The sequence below is a fragment of the Melospiza georgiana genome, chromosome 1, assembly GCF_028018845.1.
Source record: "Melospiza georgiana isolate bMelGeo1 chromosome 1, bMelGeo1.pri, whole genome shotgun sequence".
Taxonomy (NCBI): Eukaryota; Metazoa; Chordata; class Aves; order Passeriformes; family Passerellidae; genus Melospiza; species Melospiza georgiana.
The window spans coordinates 97,636,994-97,659,147 of record NC_080430.1 but is presented as its reverse complement, the minus strand read 5'-3'; the positions used below and the strand labels follow the sequence as shown (position 1 = coordinate 97,659,147).

The 22,154-nt window shown below is 37.0% G+C and overlaps 1 protein-coding gene across 6 annotated transcripts in view; it reads right to left on the bottom strand.

Annotated features, from left to right (window-relative positions):
- The window catches only part of NETO1 (neuropilin and tolloid like 1), a 79,031-nt gene that overhangs the window by 18,524 nt on the left and 38,353 nt on the right, over positions 1–22,154 (bottom strand). For all 6 annotated transcript variants that reach the window (XR_009116024.1, XR_009116023.1, XR_009116021.1 and 3 more), the window contains exons 7-10: positions 15,046–15,274; positions 4,182–4,295; positions 1,324–1,882; positions 103–177 (exon numbers count right to left, since the gene is read on the bottom strand). Coding sequence is in view for 1 of the 6 variants with exons in the window: in XM_058045616.1 (XP_057901599.1) it covers positions 117–177; positions 1,324–1,882; positions 4,182–4,295; positions 15,046–15,274 (963 nt within the window). In the remaining 5 variants the exon portion in view is untranslated. The remainder of the gene's footprint in view (positions 1–102; positions 178–1,323; positions 1,883–4,181; positions 4,296–15,045; positions 15,275–22,154) is intronic.

Here is a 22,154-nt window from a genome sequence, read left to right as displayed (position 1 = left end):
AAGATGACATACAATTTGACACCTAATATGCATTTTAGCAATGTAACAAATAAAATGGAAAGCAACAGATGGTTCAATTGCTGTATAGATATGTTTACTTACCTCAGGCTTTTCTCTTAGACCCTAGTTGTGTTGTACTCAGACTCATGTTTGCTTAGAGACCCAATGAGGCAGAACCTGGAATGTTACGGCTATTTCATTCAAAATAATAGTGTTTGCATAGAAGAAAATAAATATATGCATATAGATACTTTATAAACAGTACACTTTGATAGTCTGATAGTTACTCATGAAGTAATTTACACAGACATGCAATTGGATTAAAATAACCAAAAACCTGTCTATTTTTAAGATAAAGAAATGCCTTAATGTGCAAAGAAAATATGGAGGGCATGTAAACTATAAGAAGAAATGCATAAATAATGCATGCAAGAGAAAACACAAATCTATTAATAAAAGGTTATGTATTTTTTTCAAATAAATTGTTCATAATTTTTTTTGTTTTCTTTTTCTTTTACTTGTAAACTGTTAATTATTCATATTTACAGTGATTCAAAGTGCAATATACAGAAGAAATAGTTCTTTTATTAAAAATATTTTGCTTAATTTTTCTTTTTTATTGATTAGAAATATTCCCTTTAATTCATTTTTATATGTAAATATATATGTGTTCATTATGTGGTCTCATGTTCTAATCTATCTATCCATGTTTATTTGACAAACCAAAATGCTGTGATCAATAATGGAACAGATACAGTTAAGTTTTGGAAATACTGTCATTCATTACAGAAAAGGTAATGTACCATGAGGAAAGGGGTTTCCTTGCCCCAGGACGGTGTTCCTCATTCTTGTGCCATGCCTCAAAATGGATACATGTATCTTTTATTTATTGATGAATTTGTTTAGAGATGGTTAGACCAACAGTGGGTGATATTCAAGGCCACGTCAGTTACAAGGAAATGTAATGTGGCTGTTCCAAAAATCTAAATTCACACAGTCTTCTTTGGTTTTTAAAAATTGTACCTGTTCTCTGTTGACCTGTGTGTGTATGCACAGGGGTATATGTAAAACAGTAAAAGAAAAAGAAAGAAAGAAAGTAGAAATGTAAAACAGAGATACAGGATCCTTCAGGAACGAGGAGCAGAGATGAGAAAGAGAGACAGAAATAGATAATATAATGGCATGTGCTATCAGGAAACAGAAATTTAAACAATAAATAAAGAAGGAAAAAAATATGTCTTTAATGATCAAAGAGTGAATATGTTTGGGCAATCAAGTCCTTACACAATAGTTAGTCTTCATCAAAAATCTATTGATACTGACCGCTGAACAGCTTTATCATGTCTGGACAGCCTGTGACTTGTGGTTGGCACCTCTTCAATTTCGTCTATCTCGCACGCATCAGCAGCATCTTGTGAGTAGCTATGCTTCATGACAAGGATGTTTCTCCTGTTCATGGGCTGAACAAGTGGTTTTACAGGCTGGGGCTGTATTTCTGTCAAGACAGAAGGATCTCTTGTGCTGAGGTTACTACGGCTGCCCTTAAGACTAGACACTTGTGATCCACAGTGATGGTCATGAATGCATTTTGAAGAGGATCTCCGCAGTTTATGATAATTTTCAAAGTCATCTGCAACATCAGCAAGGTCAGCTGTAGTCCCTGTCCCTCTAAGGGTGCATAACTCATAATGAGGAGGCTCAAACACCTCCTGGAACACTGTTTGATCAAAGTCTGCTTTCCTTTGGACAAATTTTTTACGAGGCTGCTTGATCTGTACTATAATAGAGATAACAATGAGGATGATCACAATGCAAGATGTCACCCCAATTATAGTCCCACTGGTATTGGTAAGTTGGTCCAATAGGTTTGCTTTTCTTTTTTCTGTGCAACAGGGAATAAAAAAAAAAAAAAAAAAAACAAAAAAAGCACAGCATTAATTGCAGTTCAAGAATACAAACAACTATGATGGGTTCACAGATTACTGCAAGGCCTAGCCTAGTCTATTTCTGAGTTCATTTAATCAATCTCACCAACAAAAAAGAAAAGGGGAAGAAATCAGATATTTGTGAAAGCCAAATAAGCAGCACACAAATCCTTTATGTGTCTATTCTCTTAGAAACTTATTTATTCAGGGTATCTTGCAAGTTTAATTAAACAACATAATTATTTTAATTTTTTGTAAAAAACAACCACCATAACAAGCAGATGGCTTCAGTGTCACCTCTGAACTCCATTTGGCTGCTAAAACCCTCAAGACTTTTACAGATGTTCTCTTCATTATTTTCTCTCTCTCCCAGTAAATATATGCAGCTAAGACATTGGGTCCTATGAAAGAACAAGATTTTACAGGATTTAAGTCTAATATTTGTGAGCTGAGTAGGAATTTTGGCAGCATTCAATGAAAAAGCTAAATCAGGAGAAAATAGAAAAGTTATTCAAATTTAGATTTCAGAAAGGAAAAAAAAAACAAATTTGTGCAAGTTATTTCTGTTCCCCCCTCCCCCATTAATTACCAGAACCCTTCTAAACAGGCATAAAAATCCAAAAGCTGATCATACCTACTACCCTTTGCTCAGAAGCCTCTAATATGTTAGTCAGCAAATTCTGCATTGTGAATAAGGCAGAAAAACACAGTAAAATAATAAAATAAAACTACTTTCCCCTCCTCCTGTGCATCTTTCTCTGTGATTGGCTTTCACAAGGTTGCAGGCACAAGATGGTGACTGAGCCTTGTAGAAATTCAAGTTGAAAGTGTTTGCATCAGTCTCTCACAGGCATAGCAAGACAACTGTGGTTAAGTTTCAACACCCAGTTTAGTGTAATTTTTCCTGGCAACCCAAGACATATAAAAGGAATTAAGAAAAAGCTTTTGAAATGGAGATTATTGGCACCAAAAGAGTAGCATTCATCTCTTCAAAATCTCCTAGTTACCAAAACTTAACTCTTCAGTAGATCATTGTCTAAGCTTGCAGATTCACTCAGTGTTTCTCTAATTGACTGACACAGACTCTGGAGAAAAAGCAGAGTTAGGAAAAGCAACACTGCAGCAAGCAACATTTTTGCTGGAATCAGCAAACCTCCTTTCTGTAGTCAGAAAAACAAGAGACGATAAATACACAAGACCTGATAAAAGATACTTGACGAAGGAAAGATAAAAATCATTCTGGAAATTGAAGAGTGATGAAGGTTTTCTGTTTTCCTCTATTGTGAAGAACTAGAGAATGAATAATAATTTCCCAATTGTCTGTTTAGTTTCTTTGAAGAATATTTAGCTATGCCACAGTTTAGCTGTGTTCTTTTGAAGTGTATGTTTTCATTTGTGTTTTACCCTATTTCACTGCTTGTCAGGATTCTACAGGCTTCAGTAGATTTATGGGCTGACTGCTAATCCACTTCATTCTGAATTTTTTTCTTGATTGGTTCCTAAATTTGGCATATCCCATGCTTTCAGGAACAAATCTGCAGTAGGGGGGAGACAGGGGGATACAAGACAGAAGTGAACTCTCTCCCTAGCCTGCAATGTAAGTTTGCTAAGCTCTTTTCCCTGAAGACAACACAGATGCTGTTTTGGAGCTTGTTTGTGTGGTTTTTGTAACAGAACCACAGAAATATTTAGAAATCATGGATAGGAACATCACTCCCTGCCTATGAAATAAAAATTACATCTGATTCCCAGATGTAGTATTTACAAGCTTGTTCCTTGCACTTCAATTTCACAAGATTATAGGTAGATTTGGTTGTTTCTTACAGTGTTAATTCCACCTTCCTTTATAAGAGTACTATTATGGGCATAGCATGCAGCTAAAAGACACCTGCTACTCATATATTACTCCACTACAAAGGCAAATATGGCAAAAGAACCAAAATATGACATTTAATTATACTTTAGGTTGTATGGAAAGCAGAGACCAAGTGATCAGAAAGCCTCCTAGAAGTGCATAAACAGACAGCAGGACATAACCAATGCAACATCAGAGAAAAAAAAAATATGAAAACACTGAAAGTAAAATCCACTGGCGTTTTTTTACCTTCCTTCATTTTCTCTATTGCTTAATGTATGGTCTCTCTGAATCACTCTTCTGAGCTTTCACCCATTTGGCACATACTTAACAAGAAACTGAAGATTATATGCTGTATCTCATGCAGTGCAAATGACAACTTTTTCAATTCTACATGTTACCTTTGCAGTGGTTTTCATCCCAGGGATACACACAGTTCTGGAGTCCATTGCAGACCAGTGTATTATTTATACACATATTACTGTGGCAAAAGAATGCGTTGGCTTCACAAGGGGCTAAAAATGAGAAAAATGACAATGGATATTAAATTAGCAAACCATTCAGCTCTCCTCTACAAACACATCTAGGAGTGGACATGTATTCTATAATAGGACAAAGCTATACAGCATATATTCCTTGTGCATACTAAATATTTGACATGCAACATAGAGAGCAGTCAAGCCATAAACTCTTTTATTATTCTGTGGCAGGAAGCTCGCAGTTTTGCCTAAAATGACTGAACCTTCCCCTAGTATGACTCTCTTGGATGTAGCAGGTTGGATTCTAAACATTTTTGGGAAGTCACCAATGTGTTATCAACAGTTTAACCACAGATCCAAAACATATCACCCTATGGGCTGCTATGAAGAGAGTTAACTGTATCCCAGACTGATCCAATGAGTGACAGATAACATCTTCTAAAGTTTTTGCTGAAACATCAATTTTATAAGAAAACTTTTGTGACTCAAACAAGATATGTACTTGATGGCACATATCAATGGTGTCTGACCAGCTATACACAGAGAAAGTAAAATTATTTTAAAAACCTTTTAGTCATAAAAAAGCTACAGTCAAGAAGCACCCTTTTGATCACAAGTATGAAGATAAAGAAGCACAACAGTCTTCAGTGTCCCTGAAGCCCATGGCCTGGAAGAACCATGCAGATTAAAGTTGCAGGAAAATGGTTTTACTGATGGCTCTGCTTTATTACTATGAAGAAATTGCCTGAAAACCTTTGGAAGGTACTGAAGATGCTGCTAAACTGTAGTGTTTATGGAAGTATTGGGAGATCATTAGATGTTGGGACTGAGAAGCTATTGCTCCAAAAGTGCATAATATAGTAGAGATAAATTACTCCTCATATCTCTTCTTTAAAAGAGAAAGACTTCCGTAACTTAGAAGAGCTACAAACTTTGTCAGTGTTAAATTGTCAAAAATCAACTCCTTATGTATTTATTTTTTTTATTTCAAGCAACCTAAAAGTGTTATTATAATTATTTTTAAGGGAGAGATAAATAATAAACTAAGACCCCTAGCTAATCAGAAAGCAGCTATGATGCTCCTATCACAGTATTACTGAAACTTCAAGTTTGGTACTTCACAGAAATTGTTCTCCTCTGCAACTTTAGAAGCAGTTCCTATGACAACATAAATGCATAGCAGAGAGAATGATTTAGTGCCTTGCAAATGAAGGACAACACAAAGGATTTGTATGACTCAATAGATCATGGCAATAAATCTACTTACCAATAAGTGTTTAAGTTAAGATATCCATAACTGGCATATTTGGAGCAGTTATGGTGTGTTAAGCAAAGAATAAATGCCATAAAAATCAAAAAGCACATGTAACCACTCACTCAGATAAAACACTATATATACAATCTATCTCTTAGCCAGAAGACATCAAGCAGCCTGTCCACTGTTCAATTTTTGTTTTTAAATCTGGGATACCATCTCGTGAAGTGCAGGGAGTCTGGTCACATTTTAAGTTTGTTACAGAAAGGATTCTACTTTATGCTGGGCAGATCAGAAGAGCACATGTGAATATTAGAAAGGGAGGATATTTAGGTACAGTCCTTATCTATCTGTTGCTGTCATTTGGGGACAATGAAGGCTGAGCCTGGAGGATGCTGTGCCACATCCTGATGTGACACATCAGGTAGATAACACATCAAAGGCATAATCGTCCTTTCACGCTCTGGCTGCAATCCCTGTTACCAGGCAAGGTGAGGATCTTTTAGGATGTTTCCCACATGCAGGAACAGTCTCACTGCCTACTCTGAGTAAAAAGAAGTGAGAAACCTAAGAAGATCTAAAGAGGCATCCATTCAAAATACAAAGTGTATCCAAAAAAAGACTCAAATATCAAACAGAGAAACTTCACAATGTGACACAGGAAAAATGGGGAAATATTAAAATCCAAAAGCAAACAAACAATCATTTGCAGGATTAATATAGGTTATATGATGAAGCCCACAAAAAAACCCCAAACAACCAACAAGAAAACAAACACAAAAAACCCCAACCAAAATGCCAAAAAACATTCCAAGTGGAATGGAGGATCTTAGAAGTGAAGTCAGAAGGACAGAGCGCTGTCTAAATTCAGAAGCATAGTGGTGATAAGCAGAAAAGAAGAACTAGAAGAAGGCAGCAAGGAAGTGAAAATAAGACAAAGAAAGAGAGGCATCTATGGGAAAAAAAAAAGTGTCAAATGGTTATTTTATTCTGCACTAAAAGAAATAGTGAGATTTTCTATCAAATGAAAAAAAATTAGAAAATTTTTCACAGATGAGAGAAAAATAAAGAGCAACAAAAAAAGACCTTTTTTCAGATTTAAGAAGGAATAATTCTGCAAATAGGTGACAAGGACATCTGGAAATGAAAAGCAAGAGAAAGGACGAAAAAAGAATGGAAATTTAAGTTTTCTGAAATTGTGCTATTGAATGATGGAGAAAAAAAAATATGTGAATAAATGTCAAAACAAGATGAATAGTGAAGCAAAGCAATTTCAGAACATTACAGCAAACTTAGCATGAGAGAAACTCAAATGTAAGATTCAGAAAACTAATGACAAACAGCCCCCCCTTGTTCATGTTTGTAAAATAAAAATAGCCAGGTTCTCTCTATGGTCCCATGAACGCAGAGTGATTTAACTGGACAAGAAGTCAATATGTTTTCCCTATTCTAATTAAGGTATTTTGTTGAAATGAATGGAAGCATAAAGGGTAGCTGAAAACTTGTCAGTCCTGTTATACATTGGAAAAATTTGCTTTCTTGCCCAAAAAAAAAGGCTCAGCAAAGGAGTCTTGGGATGCTACATCAAGGACATTCTAGTAATACAAAAAAGATAAATGAACTGATGGAAAACTAGATTCTTTCACAACAAGATGGATCTGATCCTGATGCGGTCTTAAAGCTGTTACAGAATCCAGCATGACAGTGGAATCAAGCAGTATGTGACAGCAAGCTTGTAGATGTTTTCACAAAAGGAAACTACTGCTATCATTAACTTCAACTAGATAAAGCAGCACAAACCTCTCCACACACCAGAAGCCGTCCTCTATCACTCCATGGTCTCACCCATCACTATATAAATGCCCTTTATGAGAGGAGAGCAGGAATGCAGAGAGCTCACCCAGGTGAGGAGCCAAGTGACTTTTTGGTCATGATCAGTGGAAAGCCCAGTGGAAAGCTACCAACTTTATACTTTGTGTCTGGACTACTTGATGAGGAACAAGCAGTCAATGAAGCCTTCAGGCAGCTGGAAGAAGCCTCACAATCACAGGCCCTGGTCCTAATGGGGATTTGAACCACGTAAAATCTGTAGAGGGCAACACAGCCGGGTACAAGCAAGCCAGGAAGTTTCCAGAGTGCATTGATAACTTCCTGACACAGCTAATCAAATAGTTGATGAGAGCAGCTCTGCTGTTCCTCATACTTTTATTAAACAAGAATCATTTGGGAAGGTGAATGTCAGGAGCATGAGATGATGGAGTTTGGGATGCTTCAAAGACGGAACAAACCAAAAGGCACAGTCATGATTCTGGGCCTCAGAAGAGCAAAAGTTCACAGTTGAGGGGTATGGGGGGACAAATGCCATGGGAGGTGGTCCTGGAAAGACAAAAGTTCAAGGAGAGTTGGTTGATTCTGTAAGATCACCTCCTCCAAGCTCAGCAGTTGAATATCTGGAGTGCCCAAAAATCAGGTGAAGGTTGCAGTTATCCTGCATGGATGGACTATGATCAAGTCCATCTAACTTTGACTAAGCTCAAAGTTAGAAAGGATACATATAAGTGGTGGCAGTAGGGCAGCATGATCCCAGCAGAAATATGACTTCTCTGAGTGGAAGGAGCTAAGGTTAAGGAAGGTTCAATCAACTGGACAGACATGAACTCCTGGGTCCTAATATGGTTCCCCCAGTAGGTGACTCACAGCACTGAGAAGCCACTCTTGGCTATCTCTGAAAAGTCCTGCTGACTGAAACCTCAATGGGCTGGGTAAACTGGATCTTCAAGCAGATTAACAAAGGGAAATGTCCTGTGCCTTGGGAGGAATGAATTCATGCACCAGTATGTGCTGGGGACTGACCAACTAGAAAGCAAGCTTGCAGAAAATGTTCTGGTATGCAATAAGGTCACCTTGAAAATCACCTTGAGCCAGCAATGTGCCCTTGTGGCCCAGAAGGCCACCACCGTCCTGGGCTACATTAAAAGCAGAATTGTCAGCAGGGCAAGAGGTTTGATGCTTTCCTTCTATTTAGCACTGGAGAGACAACATCTGCAGTGCTGTGTCAGGTTCTGGGCTCCTCTGCACACAGGGGACAGAGATGCCTGCAGTGATCCCAGCAAGAGGCCATGAAGACCTTTAAAGGCTTGAGATACTGGAGGTGAGAGGAGAGGCTGAGAAAGCTGGGACTGTTTCGAGCAGGCTCTTGTCAATACATCCAAACACCCGCTGGGAGGGAGTGAAGAGCACAGAGCCAGGCTCTTCTCAGCAATGCCCAGTGACAAGACAGAAAGCAGTGAGCACTAAAGGAAATATAGAAAATTCCCTTTAAACGCAAGAACTAACTTTTACTTTGAGGCTGGTCAAAAAGTGTGCAATAACTGGTTTGCCAAGTGAGGTTGTGGTGTTTCCATCACTGAAGATATTCAAAACCCAGCTGGGCACAGCCCTGAGTCACCTGCTGTAGCTGACCCTGCTTAGAGCAAAAGGATTGGACTAGACCATATCCTGGAGTCCCTTCCATCCCTTCCATGGCTCTTAAAAAAACCCTGATTATATTTAGATCAAAAGTAACAGCTGGGAACACACAATTGTATTATTTTTCCTGTGCCTCAAAGCTGCCTTGAGTCAAACTCTACCAAGGTACTGGCCTAGAAGTGAGATAGCATACTCAGCACAATGAATAATTAATAATAATTATAACACAACTGAGAAAATTAGAACTACACATATAATTCAACTTGATATATTTTGATAAAGTCTCTAATAAATTCTTTGATTTTTACAGGACTAAAATACTATATTCTAAATTAAATCAATAATTAAAGAAAAATTTATTAAAAGCTCTCTTTCTAGTTTATAATTTAAACAATAATTACTTTTATATAAAATGTTTTTATAAAATCATATATACAATATTAAAAATATTAAACATTTTCATTCCGCATTATTTTTAATGAAAATATTTTCTTTTTATGGCTGTGTGCGCTATATGTAAGAGTACCTTGTATCTTAATATTCAAACAAATTTTATAGTTCTTGAATTCATTGTATATGCAACATTTCCTGCTTTGCAACAGCTATTTACACTGAACACAAGATGGTGCTCTCATCCTAGAAGATATATGAGCATGTTAATGGGAATAGATATGCTATCCCAGTCTTTTTCAGGTATAGGAAATGTTTAAAAACCCCAGCTGTAACGATAACAACCCTCTCTCTGTTATTGAAAATGTAAATGTGTTCTGTTTCTAGTACATCTGAACATATGTAAAAAAGTTCTGTTTCTAGTACAAATTAGGAGATAGTTATATTATTTGTATTTCCAGAACGTTTCCACCACAGTATTCAAAAAAGCTTCTCTTTGGTATTTGAAGGTTACTGCTTTCAAAATTCTTAAAAATTAAATCAATGTAGTAGCCTATATTTTCTTACTGTAGGAAGGTTTTAGAAATACAGGTGCCCATAATCTACACTTTTTAATTTATTAAAAAACCTTAGTATTGTAATCCCAAATAGCTCTAAGAGAGAGAAATATAAAGTGTATTAATAGTTCTTCCATACAGTTCTTCATTTCAGTATAGAAATTAAATATTCCATGTTATTAATAATTATTATATCATTGAGATATTATTACCTAAGTAACAAAACACACTATCTCTGTGCATTAAGAATCATTTTGTTGGGCATTGCAGGATACTCTGGATATCAACTGCAGTCATGGACAGGCCAAAATATTCTTACAAGATGGAGCTAAAAGCAGATCTGTTATGTTATGGAACTGGTGTGCAGCCTGGCTGCTCCTCTTCAGTGCAGCACTTTCTCAAGTGCATTTCTCACTATTTCTCAGCGCCATCCACAGTTAGTGCAGCTCCTTTGCTTCCAGGGTGAGAACCAGCTGAGCCAGCCAGCTTGGGTGTCTATGCTGTACTTCATTGAACTCTGTGGATTTACCCTTTGAGCCTGTTTCAAGGCAGGGATTTCAGGCCAGGATGGGATAATCTTAGACAAATGTCCTACCCTACTTGTTATTTTTAGGCCTACCTCTCTCCCTCCTTTCTCCCTTTCCTTTCTTGTCATAACATTTTTGAAAGGTCTTGCTTCCTCCTAAGGGTGAATGGGAAAACTCTGAAATCTTAACAATGGTTAGATGTGAGAAACATTTTACACTGAAGTTGTTGGAAATTTCACACCTACTCCTCCTCTCCTCAAGATAGCTCATTGCCTCATGCTCTGCACACACAAATTCTTTAAGTACAGATCATTTGGATTTTCCCATTGTTCTTTAATGAAAACTAAGACTTTCCTCCATAAGAGAAGGAAAATTTAAATTCTTCAGATGTTCCTTGAATCATCTTTGAAACAGAAGTTGCCTTTCAGGCTCTTCAAGGAAAAATATTTATTGAGAGACAGTTTCACTTGCTTTATTAAAAGAATAAAATTATTAAGATTGTTATAGGATTGTGCAATACAATAATATTATTTGCCACTAATAAAAAAAAAAGGCTTGTTAAAATACAGCTATTAGAAACTTGAAAACGAGTTGGGCTTAATACTGATGCTTTCTCATCACTTTCAGATAGCTCTGTGAAAGATAAATGTAACTTTTATGGGTAGTTATTATCATATACAGATCAATAATCTAGTCTTTCAAAAACACCTATATGTGGTTTCATGGGTTTTTGGTCAGGATTTTGTTTTTGATATACAAACTCACCAGAGAATGGCAGGTCAGGAGTCTGTGCTCAGAGCTCCAACCTGTGTTCTGTTAATACACTCTGGGCACCACAAAGAATTATTTTGTTCAGGGTCAGAGAGTCACTGGGATGCTTAGCCAGTGAGGGTTTTTCACTAGAGATAGCTGCAAATAGCACAGAAGGGAAGAAAATCACAGATGAGTGCTCACCAGTAACAAGGCTATCCCAATGGTTTCCTTTTAAAATATTAGTGTGGAAGCAGAGAGCAAAACCAGCAAAGCTGCAATCTGTTTACATGCCTAAGTCCTTGGAAAAAGAAACTGCTTCTCCACAGGTTGCACTAAACAACTTGCTGTTCCCTTTTTCAGTACTTAGCTTTGTCACAAAAACACAGTCCCTCGCGCTGCATACCTGCAGTCCCTCTTCCCCATTAAAGAACTGCCCATGCTGGGTGATCCTCTTCAAGTCTGCAAACAAGAACTTAAATGCTGTTCCTTGATCAAACTGGACGCTACTCTTCTAAGCATGGCCTTGGACTTCTGTCCAAATATGAGTTTTGTTCATAGCAATAAAATAAGAATGACAGAACTTGTGCTTCATTAGGAAGGTTGCATATGACAGGGCTCTAAAGAAAGACTTTGAGCTCAAAGGGACAATAAGGAAGGAATGAAGTCTTTCTGGTTGGGGGTTTCTGGTGCAGGGTTTTGGGCACAAAAGTCATGCTACCAAAGGGCAGTCAGAGGTGAGAAAGTGAATATCTTGTCTGCTGTGCATACAGAGGGTTCTTCTCTTATGCCATATGCCCTGGTTCTACAAATCTGCTTTTAGGCTAAAGCGTAGGTGTGTCTGCTGAGGAGCAGCTCTTTGAAGAAGCTGTAGGTGTAGCATGTCTGTCATTAATCAGGCTGGAGATCACTCTTCAATCATGGAAAATGAAATGAACATTTAGTCAGTGGGTGAGAAAACAAAGACTCATTTTTCAAGTCTTCTTATCAGATGAACAGACACCTACTGATTATACCAGATTTTTGTTTACCTTTAACTGATTCTTATATTAATTTGCTGGATATTTAAAAACTAGTGTAATACTGAATCCCATGCACAAAAATATGATCATGGTTAGAAGATATCTTAAAAAATAAAAAAGTAAGGACACAAAGAGTCAAAATAACAGTTGGAATAGTTAATAATGCTGACCATGAAACATCAGAGCATCACTATAAATTATCATCTATTAAGAATTAATCAGTTATTAAGAGTTACTTAGAGCTCAACTACTATTTTGACAATGATGAGAATCATTCCTGATTTTCTGGTGCAGGAAATTTAACAACCTCATGCATTGTATGCCTTTCCTTCAGACATATTTACAGCACTGCTGCTCTGAAAGCATCACTGTGAGAAGTTTGGAAACTTATAAGAGCACTTTTTAGATGCCAACAAAAAATGCATACATATTTTAAATGGATTTGGAACACCCTGATTGAAACATATAAAAAAAATCATAGAAGAAATCTCTTTAAGATCTCTCTGTTCTGCACAAATGTCAAGTCCCCAGGAAATGGGTCTGTAACTGGAATAAACACTGAATAGACTTACACTGAAAGAAAACAATGCTCAGGCTTAGTAGCTTGTTTCCACAAGATACCACTTCCAGTACACAGAGCCTTGTGTAAGGGAAAACTCAGAGTCTAATAGCCTAACTCCACAATGAGAACTATAGGAGAAACAGATCACAACACCTCCAGGTCATTCCCACAGGAACAGAAAATACTTTGTCATGCTTTACCATGCGCGTTACTGCAACATAAATGTAATCTTCTATTTTATTCTTTTCTCAGCTCTATATAAACAAAATAGATTTTTTTTTCCTCTTTCTTTGTCCCTGAAGAGACACACAGGTGTCTGTTCCCTGATGCACATCTCCCTGAATGAGGTCTGGCATTCCTTCTCTTCCATGCAGATGATCTAATTATTCCCACACGCTGCTGAAAGGCGCTGCAGTTTACATGCCATGAGCTGTGTCTCAGTGTGTCTCACTGACATCTGTTCTAGCCAGCTCCTGACAGCCAGCACCAGTGTGTGGCATAGGGCAGCACTTAGGGACAACTGACAAGACACAGAAAATACCATCTGCATCACCTTTAGATCTTTAAAGGTAATTCCCAGCATTAAAATCACAGATGCAGTATCTTTTACTATTTATGAACAGGCTATGTAGACATATTTCAAAATATTATTTAGCCTTTAATAAATTTTCTGCTTTTAGTGAGCAATGACTCTTCAGAGCAAATTTACAGAAAGCACATTATGTTAGTATTTTGAATTTCTCAGTCAGAATATTTTTCACTATAAACTATCACCTGCTTACAAGAAAGGAGTGGCTTATAAGATGTAGTATGTCAGGTAAATATATTAGGAATATTGTAAGAGAAAAAAACGCCACATTTTCCCTTATTATCCTTTAAAATATGAGAGCTTTGCAAACATACACTTATTCAAACCTTCAGTTCAAGTTAGTCATCATAGTGCTTCACTCCCCAGCTTTTTATATGCTGTGAACCTCCAGTGTCTATGCAGTTGTTTCTAAGGTAACAGATCAAGATGCCTTGTGAAAAAAATTAATCAGATCTTGAATATTCAAGACATCTCCAGTTGCAGAAATGAGAAAAGGGCAATATATCTCAACCAAGGGTTCTCAATGTCTTTTAGACCCCAGCCTGGTTTGCAGGCAAGAACAATATAATCCACCCTAAGGCTGTGAGTGTGAGAGTACAGTGGTGCCTGCAGTTTCAGGCATGTAAAATGTCAGAAATTTTTTAATCAGAGCCATAATTAAGGAATTACGGAGGCTGTTCTCAACAGAGACTCGTTGCCTCATTGCAGGGTACACACACATAGAATACAGATGAAGAATGTGTTTGGTGGGTTGAGCCTTCATTCCAACCACTGACAGTCACAAAGAAATGTTTCTTTCTGTCAGACACACGATACACAAACCAAAAACACATAAAAATTAACACGAACCAGCATGTGAAAATAAATGCACCTTTCTAAAGAGGCCAAATATATATTATTCCTATCAAAGGAAACAAATAGATATCTCTCACAGGGCTTTCACAGGATTATCTGGGTCAATAGTTTTCAGTGATTGGAGCTATTGGGTTTTGTTGAGGGATTTTTGTAATTTGATAGTTTCTTTTTTTAAACTGGCTTAGAACTCCATTTTGTTTCTTTTACAGGTTATATTGCTTATTATCTGAGTCCAGATGTCATATAAAATATAAACACAAGTAAGGCACATAAAGAGAATATTAACCAAAATATGAAAGGATTTTAGAAAGCTTTTGTTGCTACAAAAAAACCCTAAACTCTTTGCTTAACAATATCTGACACATATGTTCACTGCTATACGCACACACCCACTACTTGTGCTAAAATAATCATAAGGTATTCTTCAAATGCATATCATAATGAGATCTAAAAAACCAAATTCAGAGAAAATGATCTGACTTGATAAAAACTTTCAGAGTTGTATTATTTTCCATCTTGTGTAAGGAAAAACTTTCATGTAGCTTGAGGATCAGACAAAAGTCACAGTTATATGACTGGAAAGGTCATGACTACTTGTACCTGCTTTCTTGGTTTTGAATCTTGTGGTCTGCCTGCTGCATTAAAAAATATTACTCAGTACAAATGCTTGGAATAAGAACTGGTTAAATATTTATATAGCTTGTTTGGCAACATACTTCAGTGTCTGCTCTGCATGAAGAAAATATTAACAGATTTTGGGACTTGTATCATTGAACAAACTGAAAGGAAGATGCATTGATTAGGGTCTTACGTTCTTGGAAAGATGTGAAGAGCATCTGGAATCGGCTGTTTCGACTGCCTTCATCTGCCCACATGCGGATTACACCCAGGCCTGTCCTCAGCATCACATCATTAGCAACTGTGCTGCAAAACTTTGCCTTCAAATCCTCCACCGAGCTGCTTCCGTCATACACTGCTACAAAATTCCTTTTGCATTCGTTGGAATTCTGCATCTCGTAGTCCAAAAATCGCAAATAGATCTATAAATCAATCAAACAACAAAGGGAACATGTACAGACATTTGAGAATGACTGAAAAAACATTAAGCAACTTTGCTCTACATTTGAAGGAGAAAGAATACATAGCAATTCACTCAAAATAATTTTTCTGGAGCTGGTGATCCGTAGGGCACTTCTTCAGAAGGCCATTAATATGCAAACTGAGCACTGTTTCTACTTCCTGGTATTTTGTCTTGCTTCCAAGTAGAATGTCTGAGAAGATCTAGATATTTCTTTGTTCTTACCTACAGTAGGGTCCTAATTTGCAAATACATACTTTTTTTTTCAGAAGTGTGTGCAATGATTCTTCAAGCTGAAGGACAGATAAGCTAGAAAATTCTTCTTTTACTCCTTGGCACAGTATTGCTCTATTACATGACTGACATGTGAAATAATAAGGCAAATCATTGCTGCTCCCTCCCCAGAGTCAATGTGTCATCTTATACGTTTCTGCTACACTGATTCAGGAAGTGAGAATCTAAGAGCCAGGCAGAACTCCATCGTTAATCTTTTTAGGTTTCCTCAAGGATCTGGCCACCATCTCAGCTCTTCTAAACAAAGCATTATGGTATACATTTTATAATTTAAGAGGATTGAAATCAAGCATATTTTGTGTAAACTCCTAGAAACCTATGTCTCTTGCATACAAGTTAATTGTCTCACAAAGTAAAAGATACACTGCCCTTTGCAAAGAACTTTTTAAAACTACCTAAAAAGAAACAGGGGTGAGGATAAAAGACTATTATTTCATATTCAAGTGTATAAGGACTTTAGGGTAAACCACCAATTTTAAAAGCAATTGATTATAAAAGCAACATCAAATATTCAATTCACAGAGAAGTACTATTTTCAATAGATACATGATACATAATCAAGCTGCCAAGGGTACTCCTCAGATTTCAAGAGAATGATACAGAAAGGTGAATTAGGGCAGAAATTGTATAAAAAGGCAATAAGCATACACAGCATAGAGCTGTATGCATCTTCACTTGAAAAAATTACTAAAAAAAGAAGCCCCCCTGTATTAGATATCGAACATACTTATTTCCAAACAATTTTTTTGACTTTAGTTATTTTTCATATGCAAAAAACAAATGTTTTATAAGCTCCTCTGCTTTTGCAGAAAGTTCACAAGCAGTGCATATCCTAGTAGCAACAAGCCTCATAATTTCACCTCATTAATATATTAAAACTCTTATGGCTTAAGAATTATATGCTCTCAAGCAGTCTGCTACAGTATAATAATAGCCCAGATTTTTTAATGGGCCTTTTCAGGTATTTTATTATTGTATATTTTCATTCCTTGTTATGCTTTGCATAAATGTCCCTCTGAAAAGAATAGCTGTGACAAATTTTAACTAGCCAATGAAATTAGGTATACCAACGGCACTTTTTTTTTCCTTAATCTGTTACTCTTACAGTGATTCTTACTCATATTCCATCATTTCCATCTTCCAGAAGAGTTCAGAGGAATATATTTCAATTAAAGTGCAGATAAGTCTACTTTACTTTCACCATGTATCCTGGAGTTTGCATACCATAAATTAAGCAATCTGCTTGTGCTAGTCTCCACAAAATGGAGCAACTAACAGAGATGCACAAAGACATAGTGAGATGGAAATATCTTATTTCAAGGTATAGTCTTTACAGTGTTTTTCACTTCATTTACTGTTTGTTCAGTAAAACAGTGAAATGATACACACTACTGTGCTGAGAGAGAAAGATCCCACATGGGGGAATCTCACAAGGGAGAGGGAGGCATGGGAATAGACAGGGTCATGATACCAACACCCAGCAACTGACCAAATTTGGGAACACCAGAGAGCTGCTTCTGTGTCCCAGACACCAGATCCTCCTTCTCAAGGAGGGGTGCAACAGGTACTGTGCAGCCCTGGCACCCAGCCTCTCGTGGGAAGCTGCTGAGACAGCCCAGAGTACATCTCTGCATTACTCAGGGAAATAAGTGTGCCCCTTGCTTTTCTTTTCTCACTTAAGTGAAGCACTCTGCTTCAGACAGGTGTCCCAGTGCCTGCCAGCCTTGTCACAGGTAATGCAATGAAATTTTCCTGCAATGATTATAGGCAGTATTGCATACATACGATTGTTTCCCAGGAAGAGAAATGAGTCAGATAGATTATTCTCAAAGAACAGAGGGCTTGCAACATGCTTTGTCATGAATTACTACTTTACTGTCTGCATCTGCCTATCATATGTACACCATTTATATTTATATGCCATATATATATATGTATATGATAGACCACAAAGTTATACTGCAATGTACCACATCACATTTTTGTCTATTCCTCTCTTCAGGGAAGCTCATATTTACTCCAGCAAAAAAGATTACATTAATCTGACAGCAGAAAAATGATAAAATTATACCTACTGGGTGAAAGGCCTTGCACACTTGTTCACATGTTCTCTATTTCTATCCTGCTGCCTTTTATATATGCATTTATATGTACAATTGTATGTGCATATATATAAGCACATGTATTTCTTTTAAAGGGTATCCCATTTCAGCATGGAGATGTAATTTTTATGAGTTTTCATTCTTACAAGAAATGTGTGCTAATCCTCACTGCGGTTACAAAATATCAGCTCTCCCAGCAATTTCCAGCATTCATCAATTATTCCTGATCTGTTCAAAAACACTGTTCATATAGCAGCACAGATAAAATCTTATTTCTATGGGCTTATCATTTGACATTCTTTAGTTTCTGGAGGCATACCAGCCTTATAAAATAGTAAAGTATTTCTTAGAGTAGCAGTCATAAATACTGAAAAGGAATCAAGAGAATAATAACTCAGCATTTTGTTTTGAGTCTTCCAGGGGAAGAAGCCAAAACCTTCAATTTTTCCCAAGCCTGAATTCTGCTGTCAGTCTTACCTGTTCATTCCTCTGTGTGGGAAATTCAGCCAACACCGTAACGTATATAGACCTGATAGGAAATGGAACCACTAGAAAGAAATATTTGACTTAGAAATATATGTCTAGCCTGTAGAAGAAAGATGCCACTTTCTCCAGTGCCATGAAGTTTCATAAATTAGAGAAAATAAGCTACTGATATTCTGAGGTGAGTTGGAGCTTCATTTTCATTGTCTTTGGAGATGACCACTCCTAGTACTTTATATAAAATATTGAGGACTTTGTACAGCACACCCTGAAATCAGGGGGTATATTTCAATCTATTTTTTTGAATCAGACCTTTAGCTTAAGACTGCAGTGTATTTTTAAAAGCTGGAAACTGATTACACAAACTGACAACCTGATATTGGATCAGATTTTATTTTAATTTAATTGCATCTGCACGCCTCTGCCAACTTGTATGGTTTCATTGCTATATATTTGCCATTGTTCCTGTCACTGGCTGTAAGACCCACACTGGCAGAAGAAAATGACTAATAATAAATTGAGTTCCCCAGGGAAAGAATAAAACTGATTATATGACAAACTCTTATTTAATGCAAAATGTACCCTGTAGATAGCTTTTTTGAAATCAGGGAAATATTCTCATTGCTTTTGCTGATATGTGGATGTCACTAAAACAAATGGATCAGAAAGTGAGAGAAAAACTATCAATATTACTGGTGATTTCATTTACAGAGTTCTTAGCCATTACTTCTACCATCAGTGGATAAGAAACTTTGTTCCCCTGAAAGAAAATGAACTAAACCAAAGGTCACAGACTCAAACACCACCATCTGCCTTCATTAAGCATTTTTTCATTGATGCCAATAGAAGCTTTTGGAATGAGCATTTCCATAGATACTGACACGTTATATTAGCATAGTCGAGGCATTCTTGCTGAAGAGAACATCTTATTTGAAAGAAGCATAACTGCCATATCTTCTTCTTTCACATTTTTGCTGCAAAGTTTTAATAAGACATTTTTGTCAAGTCATCAGCTCCACATTACTTAGGAGAGGGGGCTGCTCAAGTATTACATTAACTGAGTTTTGAGATGTCACTGCAAATGCCAATGTCATTAGCAACAAAACTGATAAAGCCTCACTGCAACTGTGGCATATTACACTCAGTCACATAATATTTTAAATAATTCTCTTGTCGCCTGTAAGTTTTGTTTGGTCACCATAAATAATAATCAAAAAAGGAAACAGTGGGAAAGTTTTACTATTTATTTTCATTTAAATTTGAAAACAACAAAAATCTCTGACTGAACATACTCGGAAAAAACCCGCAAGATTATTGTAAACTATGACTAATATATCACCTCAGTAAAATAGTCAGATTATAATCTCCTCATAGTGAATCACTTCTGATGAGTTCTGCTTTTTAATCAATCACTGAAGGTTAGGGATGACAACATGATTGATCAGACCAGTCAGGAAAAGCTTCAAACCATATCCCAGCATATCAGACTCAATATATCTGCAGAGACACTCAGTCGCCTTAAACCAAACCAAACAAAAAGCCATCATTCAGCTGCCAAAAGTAATTTAAACATAAGAGAAGAACTTCCTCTTCATCCTAGTGTAATGTCCAGATTTCACACGCTCTTCTTCTGGGTTCAGTCAATTCACTGGTAGGCACAGGACTGGGTTAAATTGTCCCGTTGTTCAATGATAAGTCACGACACCTATTTTATTCTGCATCTTTTTCAGCTCTGTGTGATTAACAAAGTACTTTCAAGATGATTCCTCCAGTATTTAGGCCTGGGAAACCCAGTTTTTTTAAAGCAGATTGTGCAACATTAATTGAATTCCTTCAAGGCAACCAGACACCAAGGACACCAGCCTAAAAAGCATGTTACGAATGAGGCTTGAATTTGTCACCTGAAATGGTCTGTCCTATGGCTTGGATGCTATTTTTTTTTTCAATCAGCCTTACTTCAGTGCAAAAGTGTTAATAACACACGATCTGTTGCATTTTTGTTCGTTATTTTGGGGGATTATTCTACATTTTTGGTCTTTCTGTTACTAGTCTGGGATCATGGTGTGCCAACAGAGAGCTCCATACCTCATATTTTCTTCTGTTCTGGAGCTTGGAGAATACTGTCTGTCAAAGATGACAATTTTATATGGTCCTTCTAAGATACTGGGTTCACAGCCAAGGCTCACGTATCAGAACACAAGTTTTTCTAGACAGGTAAAACCCTGGATTTCTTTGCTTTGTCCTATTTGTTTCTTCAAACTTCTGTGACTGTCCAATAGTTGACACTTACTCTGTCAAGTCATCCTCATTTTTTTCTTTTACAGTCCAAAAATGCTCACAAGTGAGCAATATTTACAACTCCTTGGAACTATTCTGCTTTTTAACACTGAAAACTGGAAATCAAATCCTGATTCTGCTGTTCTCTTTGACAGACATTTTATTACTTTCTTTAATACCTTTTCAAAATTACATTTCTTAATAGCTGTTTGGTTTGAGGATGCTGAGTTTCATTATATTTCTATACCTGAATGGAATAGATCAATGGTGATTTAAAAGTGGGGGTTTTGACAGTGTTACTCTGGCATGTGCATTGACATGCCTTCATAGCAGAGATTCTATATACATGATTCCAAACATGTACTTGTCTTGCCCCTTCATCTCAGAAAACTATTTCACATAAGGGATTTTATTAGTTTAATGTAGGTAAACAATATTTTCTACTTGTTTAAACATAATTTTTCACCTTGTACTCACCATATACACCTACTTTTAAAAATTATAATAATAATTTTTATTATAATATATAAATATATATTATAATACTTTTATATATAATTTAAAAGTATAATGCTGTACTTTAAAAAATTAAAATAATAATGGTTTTTGCATTATCTGTAGGTTAGTAAGCTTCAGAGTTTCTTCAAAGAAGTAGATCATCTAAAGTTTGCAAAAGTATCTCTGACTGTTAGGTTATTCAGCCTTTAAATTTTATTTTTCTCTAACATTTCAAGAATCACCGCTCAGATGGCTCTTATTAAGTTTTAGTGCACTACTTAAAGCTTCTCTTCTACAACTGATTAAGAAGCCTCCAAAAATTAGTGCATCTTAGTCTTCCAGTGCCAACAGCTTAAACTGCTTGTCTTATAGGCCTCTCATCTAAGAGTACAAATTTCCACTTCACATGGGAGAGCAGCAAATGTTTTGGTTTAGTCAGATCAGTTCAAACAGACTCACTCACAGCTCTGCAATTTCCTTCACCTGATGTTTCCTCCTGACTGCCTAGGAAATGCACATATAACAGCCCAGTCTCTCTCCAGACTGCACTCCCTATGAAGGCAGGCACCTGGATGCGAAGAGTCATCCCTCCATTGGGTCAGGAGCATGCCAGGTAGCAGTGCAAACCCTTAGTAAATATACAAGTGTCTTGATCACACTGGGTCCCACTGCCCTGCTCCCAGCCTCATTCCTCACCACCCCAGCCCTGCCAAGCTATTGGCCCCCTTGTGTTTGGGCCGGCCCCACTGCCTGGGCAAGCCCAGCCACCATGGCCAGGCCTGTCCCAGTCTCATTTGTCATGTCCTGGCACTGTGGCCTCTCTCATCCTGGCCCCCTCCCATGTGCTGTGCATCCCCTTCCCACTGCAGCCCCGTGGCTCAAGCAATTGAATTTGCTTGAAACAGATGCCACCACTCCCTGGCAGCTCAGGGTTAAGAATGCTGCCATGATGTGCCAAATCTAGACACTCATTAATTGATGCTTTGGGTTTCCTTAGTCTCTTGTGTTAAAACTTGTGTGCTATAACCTTTGTCCAGTATAGCACAGTTTAGGTTGGGCAAGAGAATCAGACACCATTTTGTCTAACTACCTTATAACTTCATTTTATTTCTCATGGTGCAAATAAAGAGGCTACTCCCACTATTTATTCAGTCTAAATGTACTTCTAACTTATTCCTCCAGAGCAGA